At 42.5% G+C, this 12,829-nt stretch overlaps 1 protein-coding gene across 1 annotated transcript; it reads right to left on the reverse strand.

Annotated features, from left to right (window-relative positions):
* Positions 1 to 426: 426 nt before the first annotated feature.
* efna1b (ephrin-A1b) lies at positions 427 to 10,627 on the reverse strand. Its single transcript, XM_030157719.1, has 4 exons — positions 10,374 to 10,627; positions 1,977 to 2,272; positions 1,693 to 1,881; positions 427 to 1,553 (listed from the first exon to the last, which is right to left on the reverse strand). The coding sequence occupies exons 1-4, from the start codon at positions 10,469 to 10,471 to the stop codon at positions 1,432 to 1,434; spliced, it is 705 nt and encodes a 234-aa protein (XP_030013579.1). The 5' UTR covers positions 10,472 to 10,627; the 3' UTR covers positions 427 to 1,431.
* Positions 10,628 to 12,829: the final 2,202 nt, after the last annotated feature.

Here is a 12,829-nt window from a genome sequence, read left to right on the forward strand (position 1 = left end):
CTGTTCAGCTTTCCCTCAAAGGACGATGTAAGGGGTACTAAAAGAAGGGGCAAAAAAGGGGGAAAACGGACCGAAAGAGGTGAGAGTGATACATTCACACCCAGTCGTCAGTTTGCTTGTGGGCCTCTGTCTCTCCACCGTTGCTCCTTCGTTGCCCCCCTCTCGTCTCTCGTGTTTGGTTTTTAGACTGAAATCTAAGCCAGGGCAAACTGTGTAACAGGGGATGAAAGGCAGAGGGGTCAGAGAAGATGGGATGAACAAATAAAGGTTGGGAAAGACGCGGGGGTGGGTTTGTAGAGGGTGCAGGACAGATTTCATCGGACAGGAGATGGATAGCTGTTGCCAAAATATGGTGTCATACATCAAATGTTCAGTGATGTCAGTGGGATTTCAATCCAGCAAAGATATAAACACTACAAGACAATGTTGACAACATCAAGATTATTTTTTTTATTACACTAAAGCTTTTTCACATCTTAAAACAGTTTCTTATAGTTTTTTCTCTGTACAAATTTACATATAAACAATTACAAAAATGACACAGGTACAGTACATTTAACAAGAAAACCAAACTACAGATTTACACTTAATTGTTTTCTGCAAAGTCCCTTCAGTTAGAGATTTGATGATCTGCAAGTTGGATCATGTCTGCAAATATCAGCCAGTGTACCATGATAATGTCAACACAACAGAAATGAGTGAAGAGCCATAAGTACGGAAGAAGCTCAGCTCCTTAAAAAATACCTAGTTTTAGTTTTGTTCTTTGTCTGTCTTAGTCTTGCAGGTCACATCCCTTTGTGAGAGCACACAGTAGACTGGTTACTGCAAGAAAACTGATATATACAGTATATGTGGATGAATACTGTACTCCAACCATGTAAATGGTGTTTCAGCATAGATCTGAGGAGACACAACAGGGAGCTGAGTGCTACATGAAAACATGACTAACATCCTAAATAATGTATACCACTTTGGCAGTAGCCAACAGTTTGCAATACACAAAACTGATGATTTCTCTACATGTAGAGACAGAAAAGTGACAATGACACCTTAAGATGAAATACAGTGCATATATGTGTACCAATGACATGGAAAACAGAACAGGATAATGTAGTCCTCTCATCATATTCAATCTTACATTAACTTTTTTTATCTGTTTGCTTGCAGTTTCGTTCACAATTACCAAATCAAGTGTGCATTTTAAATGGTCACATTTGAGAATTAATATTCCCATAAAGTAAGAAAAAGTTTCTTTGAGGTCCTCTTCTTTGGAATGATCCACATCCCACATTCACGCAAACAAACACATCAAACACATAAACACGCGCTGCCCATGCTGTATAAAAAAATCTGTATAAAAAACTCTGTGTCCATCATCCCAGTGACCAGCACTGGGTTAGCATTGTCTCTGGTATGACGTCCTGTTCACCCTTAGTGCAGCATCACAGCTAATAGGACTGGGATCAATGTAAAGAAAAGTGAGAGGGAGACCAGCTGTGTTCCTGAACTGCCGATGCTCCTCTGGACATTCGGCTCCATCGCAGCAGGGTCATCTGAGGAAAAAAGAAAAGAAGAAGAGTCTGTATTTAATTTCAACCTTCAGGCCAGCAAAACAAACCCAGCTGGGCTCATCTCAAGAACAGAACTCCTGCAACTTTGCATCTGTCTGGTAATTTTTATAGGAATCCTCACCTGCTGGGAGCCGGTTAGAGGGGTTATGCACTCCTCCAGAAGGAAATCTGATTTTTCCACTATCCAAGATCTTTCCAGTGTCCTCTGCTTTGGATTTGTTTATGTGAGTCTTTCCCATGGAGCCTTTATGGTCGGCAACATCCACTTTAAGCCTTAGACACTCCTGACCATGATGATGCATTGGCTTAGCTGGAATGAAGCAAAAATGAAGGAGAAATTAGTTGGATCCAAATGAAACACTAAAAATGCCAGTGGATTTATTTACATTTGTAGGGAATACTTACAAATATAATAGTAGCTCTCCCCCTGTCTGAACTCCTTGCCCAGGGTGAAGGGGGTAAAACGCTGGAACTTCTCAGAGAATTTTTCGGGCACGTGGGGAGCGAAGGGACGTGAACACTCCCAACGAAGCTGATCAAAGGAGTGGGGTTTACACACTTCATAGTCCTCCTTCTCCACCATGTACAGGACATAGCGCTCAGCTGCGTGTGATGGCACCTCGCCGTGGGTGTAGTGTGGACAGATGATATCCAGATAGTCGTTGATACGCACTTCCACTGTGTACTCATCCCACAGGAAGCTGCAGAGAGACAGGAAGAAAGAGGAGGTTACTCACAGATGTCCTTACACTGTGTTTTAGTTCAGAAAAATGAAAGACAAATTCATCTCAGACCTAATCTTGGGAACACACAGACAAAAAGAAAACAGACATACCCACATGAATAAAATGCATTATGACACCGGTAAAGCCAGTAGGGCGTAAGTCAGGTGCCATGTGTTTGTGTTTCTATGTGCTTGTGCAAACCCGTCACTGTGACAGAATTAGAAAGTGCCTGATCAGGCTGGACTTGTTCATTTTGTTTTTAATGAGAAAACACACCTTGCATTTCATAAAGCCCTACCACAATCCCATTTACTGCATCCAGATTCCTTTATTTCGCCTTAAGCAGGGATTCACTTCACACTTGCTCACGATAAATGAGATTTCATATGACAGCTCAACCCCCAGATTCTTCTATTCTATTAGTTAGTCCTTCACGTTTGCCTTCTTCATACCCATACACATAAATGACTCTTTCTGTGAGGGCTTCCAACTGTTTTCAGTTTTCTTGCTAGTTTTACATGTGGATGTTTATCCATAAGTACTGCAGCTCATGTTGTGTGTCCTTACTCTACTGTGCTGTCTCTGCATCTTTTTTTTGTCTCTTTCTCACATCATCAGTGAAAGAGACAGTCTGTTACACTCTTTTCATCTTTACCCTTCATTTAGTTTTATGGCTCTTTTTAAGCTTCTGCACCTCCCTTTTGCTCATTTGTGTCTTAATGGAGTAAGGAACAGTAAAAATCTAAACATAAGAATAGGATTCATGGGATTTACATCTTTGGTTACTCTTAAAAAGTAGACAGAATGCAGTGAAAAACTAATTTCCAAATGGGAAAAAAGGTGCTTTAAGTTCAGTTGAGTTTAATGTCTTGATCTTTAAAATCATGAGTGTAATGTCCCTTTCCTTTGACATGATCCATCTTAGAACATACTATGTTGTTGCATGAGATAAGTGCCCTATTGGGAGATTGTCAGCCAAGAGCCAGGAGGTGAAGAAAGACTGATATGTGCACATTACTCTGATTACACCCATAGGGGCAATGAGCTCTAATCCACTAATTGAATCGGTGCTTAAACTGAATATCTGCAGATAATGTGGATGTTTGTGTTTGTGTGTGTCAGTGATATGTTTCTGAGGGTGAAAGTGACAACAGCTCCAGTGTGTCTGCCATTGTTTATGTGTGCTGTAAGTGTGTGTGCCCTGGCATCAAAGCATGGGACGTAGTGGCTCTGACCCCCCCTCCTGTTGTTGTGACTCTTGTTAGGACCCCCTGGCTAAGTCACAGACAAACTGGCTCCAAACGTGGGCCTCTAACCCCTCCTTCCTGCCTCTGTATGTGTGTATGTGCATTGGTTAGTGCTAACCTACCTGTCAAAACATGTTTTGTTAGCTGAGAACAGGCTCTACTCTTGTTATCCAAGACTAATAGGCTGATCACCACCCTCCACTTGAAATCAGTGCACCCTTTCCAAAAAGGTTCTTTGTGCTCGCTGCTGTGCAGGTGTGCATGCCTTTGTTTGTCTGTATATTTGTGTGTGTGTTTGTAAGGGTAAGTGTTTCACATAAAGTAAAAGATGCATCTGTACCAGCCTAATTGGCCAAATAATTTCTACTCTCATCTCGTCCAAGTCTGCTGCGTTTTCTTTGAGTAAAAACAAGTAATAACAGTGTCAGAGAAAACAAGACACTTGGAGCTCTCTAGTGGCATCTTCTGAAGTGAAGAAGTATTTGAAGTTGTATAGAGTACACCTTTTCCCCCACACTGTGCCCTTGTTTAATGGCCTGGCTGACCTTCACATGAAAAAACAGGCTTGTCAAAAGCCAACAAAAAAAGATAAATTCTGTTGCTAATTTCATTCACAGTTCATAGTCGTGCTTTTAGGAAAAGTCTCCTTTATCCTTTTTACCTCCTCATTTCCCCTCCTCCTCCTCTACTCCAATGATCTGGCTAATTAAAAGCTGTTAGGGGTCTGGGCCAATGTGTTCTTTAGAAAAGGAGGGGAGGAGGAATGAATAGGGTGTAATTATACCCTTTCCCTCCCCAAAGAAAGAATGCCTGAAGGCTACAGGGCCCCTTCAACCTCTGTACCTAACCCCCTGTGGAGCTTTCACTACTTTAACTGGTGTAGATGTGTGTCATTTGTGCTCACATGATGGAGGATATTTTAGGGCTTTTTTACAGCAGCTTGTGAGTTGTCCTAATTTCTTTAATATCAAAAGAGTGTTTTTGTGTAGACTGTGTGATATTTATGCGACTGCAAGTCAAAAACATGGCCTCCTGATACACATCACCAGCACACATTTCGTCTAACACGATCCCTTACTCTCCACATTCCTCATGATCTGTATCTTTTATCATCAACATTCTCCATTTCTGGACACGTTTTTATCTCCTTGCTTCTTCCTTCACTGCTGACTGACAGTTCGCAGCAGAGTGAAAGTTGCACTAATGTGACGGTTATGACATATGTGAGACTAAAGGAGCCAGGTGTGCGAGTATGCCAACATTGCTGCAAACCTACTTTCCATTCTGCTTCCCCTTCCCATGTATCAGTTTGTGTGTGAGTGTGTGTTTTCATGGGAGAGAGAATCTCTGAAGACCCTTATTCAGGGCGACTCATGCCCCGGGCTCAGGAGCACATCTGTTTATCAAGGCCTTCTGTGCATTGGAGAGTGTGTGTGCAGGAGTGTGTGTTGACTAAGGTGTGGGTAAACAACAAGGGTTGAAGGTGGCTGTAGTCTTTCTTCCTCGCTCCCGCAAACAGGTCATTTCTCACTACTGAGCTAAAGTAGCTTTTGCATCAGTGGGTAAGGTGTGTGTGTGTGTTTGGGTTGTTTAAGGGTATAAAATAGTTATAGCACTGGTGGTTATGACAGTAGGTGAGTTGTTCAGCACTTGACCCCCTTAACCAAACCTTTGAAGTGTTGCCATTGTCTTTACACTGTTCTTTTCTTTTCTCCGTCTGTCTCTGCCTCCATTTGTCCCCTGAGCTCTGACTGGTTTCGGTCAAACATCTGAAACAGGAAGGCTGTGTTTCTCTGTCTCTTTGGGGAGAGTTTCATACTGGCAGCCGGGTCAAGGGGTTAGAGTTCAGGGTTGCAGCTCTTCACACACGCTACAATCTGAGTCAGCGCTAAAGGTATTTGTTTCACACACACTGATGGAACAAGTGAGCACTGCTGAAATACTAAACAGATGCATCCGAACACCATGTGCTCTGCAGGTAATCAGTAGTAAGTGTGCACACACAGGAATGTTGTGGTTTGAATGCTTTACTGTGCTCTCACATGGTGCACTCATCAAATTTCCAGTTGCACTCTTAGACACTTTTACTTTGAGGTGCACACTTAATACCCTATTAATTTGCTGTGGTATGGCAGATTCACACCTCTTTTCACACAGGCTGAGGAGCTGTCAGTAGTTATAATGGGTTTAGCTGCTCACTAGTGGGCTAATCTATTAGAGCTGATCTAATATACAGTGAAATGTCTTTCTATATTAGTTAGAGATGCCATCTACCTTCATTCGTTCTTTATCTTATTGTCTTGTAAAAGGGACTATTTTGAATATTTGATTGGCTCTACTCACAGGCAGCTATAAAAGCTGCTGTCCCTACTCTGTATAAAATCGATCCTGCATACAACTATGGACTTTCTTGTACAAAACTGTGTGTGTATATGTGCATGCACAAATATGATGTTTAAGACACAATTCCTTTGACCCTATAGGATGAGAGGTTTTCAAATTGTCAACACTGCTGTTTCTCACTTATTCAGTTCCAAACTTCTCTCCTCCCTTCATCCATCACTGTCCACTCTCTCCTCCCTCCGTCTGCCTCTCTTTTCTTCTTGCAAAATTAGACCATCCCCCCTCTCCCTATGCTTTATTCTGTCCTGTCTCTTAATGCTGACATAATATACCAGAGCTCTTCATCCAGGCTAATTTCTCAACACAAACCCCTTTCTCTACTTCACCCTACTCTCACCCTGCACCCAGGCCTCTACTCCTCCTCTTTGCCCCCCCCGCGCCCCAGATCTTTTCTCCCAGTACCCTTTCTTCAGCCTTCCATTTTGCCACAATGAATAGAAAAGGCCCAAATGGTATCATGCATGGTCTAATATGTTGAGGGGTTCACCCAGAGTTAATCTGTGTGCATGTTTCTGTCTGTCCGCCTCAGAGATAGGGAACATGTTCAGTAACTTCTACTAATTTACATTAAAAAATTCAACTTTTTACAATTCAGCAATTACAGAAAATAATACGGGGTCAAATACTTCTTTAACAAATGTCCAAATGATATAAAACTGTTTCTAATTCTGCCCTTTAGGAGGCGATGGTGGGCAAGAAGTGGACAGCAATGTCAAGGTATGCTTGAAATGCTATGAATGAGCAGTGTACACATACACACTCGCATGCTTGCCCACACATACTATGACAATGTTGGGTGAAAGCAGGCCTCTCCAATGTTAGCAGAGCTACACTGAGAGGTGCTCTGTCCTGCTCTGGTGGAAAACTACTGGGGCAAAACAGAGGAAGGTCTGTGAGAAAGAGGGGGAGTGATGGAGAAAGGGGAGGGGGAGGAAGTCTGGACCAAAGATAAGGAAACGAGAGGAAGAGCAAAGAGAAAACAGAGGTGTATGGATACTGTGAAAGGGAAGGAGGATGTCTCTGAACCTGGAACTCATATATATTATAGTTGAAGTAATTAATTGGATGTAGCCTCTGAAATCCCCAGGTGGTGCAGTGTACTTTTATATATTAAGGTTTACAGTGCATTTATGAGCATGTTAGGTAAGAGAACCGTTACATTAGCAGGTAATGTACACAAAGCCTTCTTATATTGAAAAATCCAATGTAATAACCACAGGTTTACATATAACACCTTATACAATAGACCACCTGTCTATGTGCTCCTAGACATGCATATAAATTCACAGGATATGGCATAACAGCACAGATGCAAGTTACATCACTGGATCACAGAAGCCCATAGGAATATATATAGAATAAAAAGTCAGTGGAATTATGCTTTTGTGTCTATGGGTCAGATGGTTAGATTATAAACTGAATGTAATCTATGTTAGTGTGTGCGTTCTAATTCTGGTGAGATTAGACGTGGGCAACCAGACGGGACATGGGCTGGGGAGGGGTAAGCAATGGGGAGAGTTCAAGAGGGCAGTGAGTGGGTGGGTGTCATTGGTCACCTTCACCCTAAAGTTTCCCTCTAGGCCACACGATCGTGTACTGTACGTGTTGAGGCAAGCCTGGCTGCTTCAATAAGAGCAGGGCAGACAGAACCAGACGCAGACTGAGATAAACAGAATATTACATTACACCAAACTCCTGATAAAGATATTTACACAGATAATAATGGGAGAATGACAAATAAACCCAGTCGACTAAGGAGGGATGAAAGCCACCAAATAGCACACACATATCAGATATAAAGGAGCATTGTGTTAATAGCATCCAAATCTTTGCAGAAAAGAAAAGATCTTTAATAGAGTTAGAGATACAGGGCTTAAGGCCAGCGGGTGGAATAGGAGGAGATCCAGCTGTTTCAGAGAGGAAAAGTAGTGGAGATGGGGAGAGGAACAGACAGGTACAGTGGGAGTTACACACACACAGCTGACAGAGTTGAGTATAGTACCCGCGGCTGGAATGCTGGCTGGAGCTAATATTAACATCCAAGTCCTCCCTCTTGCCCCCAGTGTGTGTAAGTGTGAGTCACACATTTATCATGTCTCGGTAAGGCTGCCTACGGTAACGGCCACTCCCTTTTTTCACTCTGACGTTGTGGAACGTAGACACACTCAAACATGCACAAACAATCACGTACCCTCAGTCCACAACAAAAATAAAATCACTTCCCGTTACAAGCTGGTAAGGTGCAGCACAAGTTCAAGCTCTCTCCTGACACATGCACAGACACGTATTGTAAAAACAAGACCAGACCGGACTAAGAAAAACACACGACTCCAGCTGTCATGTATGAGAACTGCACACACACATGCATGTTAAGTATCAAATTCCTACAAGACTTGAAGTACGGGATTAAGACATAATCATTAAGTCTAACTGACAAGTTGGTGAAAAACACACACACACGTGCATTATGTTCAGAGAAAAGTCTATCCTCCTGAACATGAATGGGCAGACTGCTGCCATCTGGTCACTGTCCTACACCCAAGATAAATCACTGCTCCTCACAATCACACTAAGAATCAATTAGCATCAATTATGCACAGCCAGCCGCTGTCAAAGGTCCACTGATGGATCTACAGAATTCTCAGAACAGGTGACTGATTGATCACTGGAGACAGTTTGGCGCAGGTCGGCTTTTAGCCAAGCTGAAGGAAAACCAGAGATAAGACATAAGACAGAAAAGGGGAGAGGACAAGATAAAGTGAAATGAAAATAGGAGTTTGAGGACAGAGAAATAATAGAGATTACACTGTTGGATCCCACAAAAATATGATACAAGTGGCATGTACAGGTGAGACAATAATGGGTCTGCTTTAGCTTTTAACTATCATTATTCTTCAGACAATAACTTTCTAAGAAAAGCTATTACAGTTCAGCTTTCAGAGAGGAATAAGAAGTTCAAAGGTCCACAGAAGTACAGCAGAACATTTCAAATGTTGGTGATGTATGAAATATCTGTCTGTGTCAGGGGCTGTGTTTAGCCATCCACCAAAAGAGATTACACTTATATTATGATTTTTTTTTTTGTTCAAAGGGTTATGCAACTCCCATTTGACAAGAAAATAGTCCAGGGGCGGATTAGAGACAGCAGACACAAGATCTGACTCTGTATTAGACCACCAGTATAATTCCTTCTTGCTGTATCATGCCTTTTTTGGTGTTGACCAGTCTGTCTTGTTTGAACCACATACTTTGTGTTCTACTTCCCTCTTTATTCAGACTCAACCAAAAGTCTGTCCTCTCAGATTTCCCTCAGTGCAGCCCTTTAACTCTCCTATCACACCTGATCTGGAGTTCCTCCCCCTCTCTGTCTGAGGTGACTCAGGTGAAACCCAGGTGGGTCAGACCTGGGCTGCTTTGACTCACACAGGGACAAACCCATGACACAAGCACTGCTCATGACGACAAAGATGGGCTCCTTTATCCAATTATCACGACAATTGTTTTGCTTGTTACGAGGCTGTTTTTTTTTTTTTTTTTAGCCTGCGTCTATTGTCATTGTTAAAGGGCAATTAGAGATCCAGTAATGTAATCAAACCAAGACTAAAAGGCCATAATGGCTTGTGCCCTTGTTTCGCCTCGGAGGCGGATTTTAATCGGGCATCAGTCCTTCGGTTTCAGCTCGATTATAAAATGATACTGTCTTTCAAGTGTCGGGATCACTCGCTCCGCGCTAAAAGCTCAATAAATCGCGCTGCGATATTGCGCATCTGTCAAGTTCCATCGATTCCACTGAGTGGTCAGATAGCATTACATTTCCGACCTCAAAACAAAATAATCAGCAATATGTGCCCCTTTGGCTGACTCACACAAAGAAAGACACTTTCATAAACTTACCGGAGATTTGGTATGGAATCAATTATTATATTAATAGTCTTTCTGTGAAACGCAGGTGCAGACAGACTCTCTGGACAGGCTTGTACTTGTCAGTCTATTTATGTCCATTTATTACTATTAGTATGTCTGTGAATGTGTGCTACAGTTAAATATAGTGATGAATCTGTCTAGGACCCGCTCCCATTCTTTGCTTTTACGCACAGCCTGTTCTCCATCCTGTTAAGTTTAAAGGTAGACTGACTTTAAGCGTCACATGAATCCATGCATTGTCACATGAATAAACAATAACGGCTCACTTGTGGCATCTCTGAAGCGTGAGGAGCCACAGGACATGAAGTGAGGAGTAGTAGTAGCAGGATGAGACTTCACCAGTGCGTAAATGGAAGAGAAGTAGGAAGACACGCGTGGAGGCATCACCGTGCCGTGAAAGTCAGAGAAGCACAAACATCCTCTGTAACTAACACAAGGGAAACATGCAATCCCCAAAACACACAGTAAAGGTATATCTCACACATGCACAGGTCGGTACTAACTTTGGGTTGGAGCTGTTCCAGTAGACGCTGTGTCTCTCCGCAGAGGCGAACCAAGCACCGATGTTCAGCGCCAAACACACCAGACACACTACATCCATAGCTCTTCTTCTCCACAGGAACAGTAGCAGGAGTCGATAGAATAAAAAAGCTTCTGTCACTGAAAACGGGAATTTCTTCCTTCTTCGGAATCAATTAATACTAGACAGGACAAAGTGACACGGCTAATGAAACACTGTTGCAGTTCTGTGCTTTACAAGAGCGCAACTTGTCTGTTTTGTTTCAGAAAAGCTCCGCCTACTTGGCTTCCAACAGCCAATAGAATCAAAGGTCTCCGCCCACCCCCGTGACTGAGACGCGCCCTCCAGCAGCTGGCACTTTAGACCAAGGAACACAGAAGAACACGAAAACATCTCCTCAGGACCTACAATAACGTCTAAGAAGCGTGATAAGGAAATATTGATCAAATAACAACCATAGTGATAAGATAAAATATTAGAAATTGAAAACGCACAAATACTCCCTAATAACAGACTAACCATGGACATGTTAACATTTTTATTAGAAGAAAAATAATACAGTTTGAGAGCCCACTATACAAAAAAGCCTACAACTTCATAATAAAAAGTAACAACAACAAAATATCTCAGAATTGGACTAGGACGACAGTATGTGTACAGGAGAAAACGAATAACCTAGTGGCAACAAAATGCATGTAAATAAACCAACTGATACTACATTAAGCATCATAATGGAGGATTTCAGGCTCAGAAAGAGGCTTAGTGCCATAAAAGTCTCTCTCTAAATAGATAGATGGTAGAGTATCACACTCGTTTTCATGTTAAGGTTGTACACACTCGAAAATCTTCCACTTTATTTAACACAAAACAGCAGCAGTAATTCATCCAGAGAATTTCTCCAGCGTCCTGTTATGTTGGCTATGTTCTCTTTGTCATGTGTTGTAACCCTGTGACGTGTTGCTGCTGGGATGTGATGCATGGTGACTTATTGCATGTAGCAATTCATCATTTCATGTTGAGTTATTTTCCATGCTACAGCTTTTTGTTTTATCATATTTCTTCTCATTTTGGAACTGCACTGGAATGTGAAAACCAACTATGCTGCTACACTAACGCTGTCAAGATACCGACAGTATTTGATATAAATTTCTGGCTCTGATTACCCTGGAGGTTGTATTTTTCAGAGCCTTTTGTGCCTATCACTGTATGTGTTGCAGGTTGTTGTTGTTGTCTAGACACGCCGGTGTACTGATTACGTTTTGTCAGACTGTAAAGAATTATTGCCATCTTATCAGTCAGTCTAATCTTGTGGTCTCCGTGTAGTCGCATCCCCCGACAGGTAACTTTAGAAAACAACCTCACAGATGGGATGGATAAAGGCCAGACTGTGGGGTTTCAGCGGGATTGTGGACCCAGCAGGAGAGGGCTTCCCCCAGGCTGGGATGGAGCCCAGCCTGGGTTAGCTGGTTCAGAGCTCCAGAACTTCAGGGATACAGGACTATGCATGTGTGTGTGTGCGTGTGTGTGTGTGTGTGTGTGTGTGTGTGTGTGTGTGTGTGTGTGTGCGTGCGTAGACACTCTGACTGTCCCTAGGCTTGGCTGGACAAGCACATACACGTCTTGGCACTCTGACAGAGGATCTCTCTCTCTCTCACACACACACACACACACACACACACACACACACACACACACACACACACACAGACACACACACACACACACACACACACACACACACACACACTGTAGGCAGTGGGGGTTAATCATTGCTGAGTGGGCTTTTACATATCTCCCCAAAAAAGAAGAGAAGAAAGAGGCTGAACAGTAAGTAGGACAAATAATATGTGATAAAAAATAGGTAAATGGGGTAAAGGTGAAATTTAATAACAAATATCCTCGTACAACCCTCCTCATTATTTCAAGTTCCTATTCCAATGATACCAACATTAGAAGTTGCCTTAAACCTGTATTGATTTCCTCTTGGGAATGCCTGAAATGCAAATACTGTTTCGGCAGAAGTTATCCAGTGATTCACAGGGTTCATACTACCAGCAACAGGATCCCCCAATGCTCACTCATACAACGTAGGAGTGGCTCTCACTGTCCGTTTATGCCAACCAGCTTCCGCACCACAAACATGGGATCTCCTTGTGATGCATTCATGTAACACATGAGAATACAAGCAGAGAGAAATATAAATTTAGTAATTCTCAACCCACACCACCTCTCTGCTGCTATGGCCTAGAATCAGATGGTGGGAATCTCCCACCACATACATTCAGGGTGTGTGCACATACATACTCTACTTGTACACAAACACACAAACACAGACGCATGTCAGCATACATGTGTTCTCCATGTGACTGTTGTTGCTAGTAGAAACCGCAGATGACTCTCAAAGTGAGACTTCATCCTTTAACAGCCAGGCAGACACGC

Source organism: Sphaeramia orbicularis, chromosome 16, assembly GCF_902148855.1.
Source record: "Sphaeramia orbicularis chromosome 16, fSphaOr1.1, whole genome shotgun sequence".
NCBI lineage: Eukaryota > Metazoa > Chordata > Actinopteri > Kurtiformes > Apogonidae > Sphaeramia > Sphaeramia orbicularis.

Excerpts from the sequence above, each read along its gene's own strand:
- efna1b (XM_030157719.1), bottom strand. The coding sequence starts at position 10,471 with ATGGATGTAGTGTGTCTGGTGTGTTTGGCGCTGAACATCGGTGCTTGG. Across the intron at positions 2,273-10,373 it reads TGGAACAGCTCCAACCCAAA|CTTCCTGTGGGATGAGTACA; the intron begins GTTAGTACCGAC and ends GTCTCTCTGCAG. Across the intron at positions 1,882-1,976 it reads GGAGAGCTACTATTATATTT|CTAAGCCAATGCATCATCAT; the intron begins GTAAGTATTCCC and ends GCTTCATTCCAG.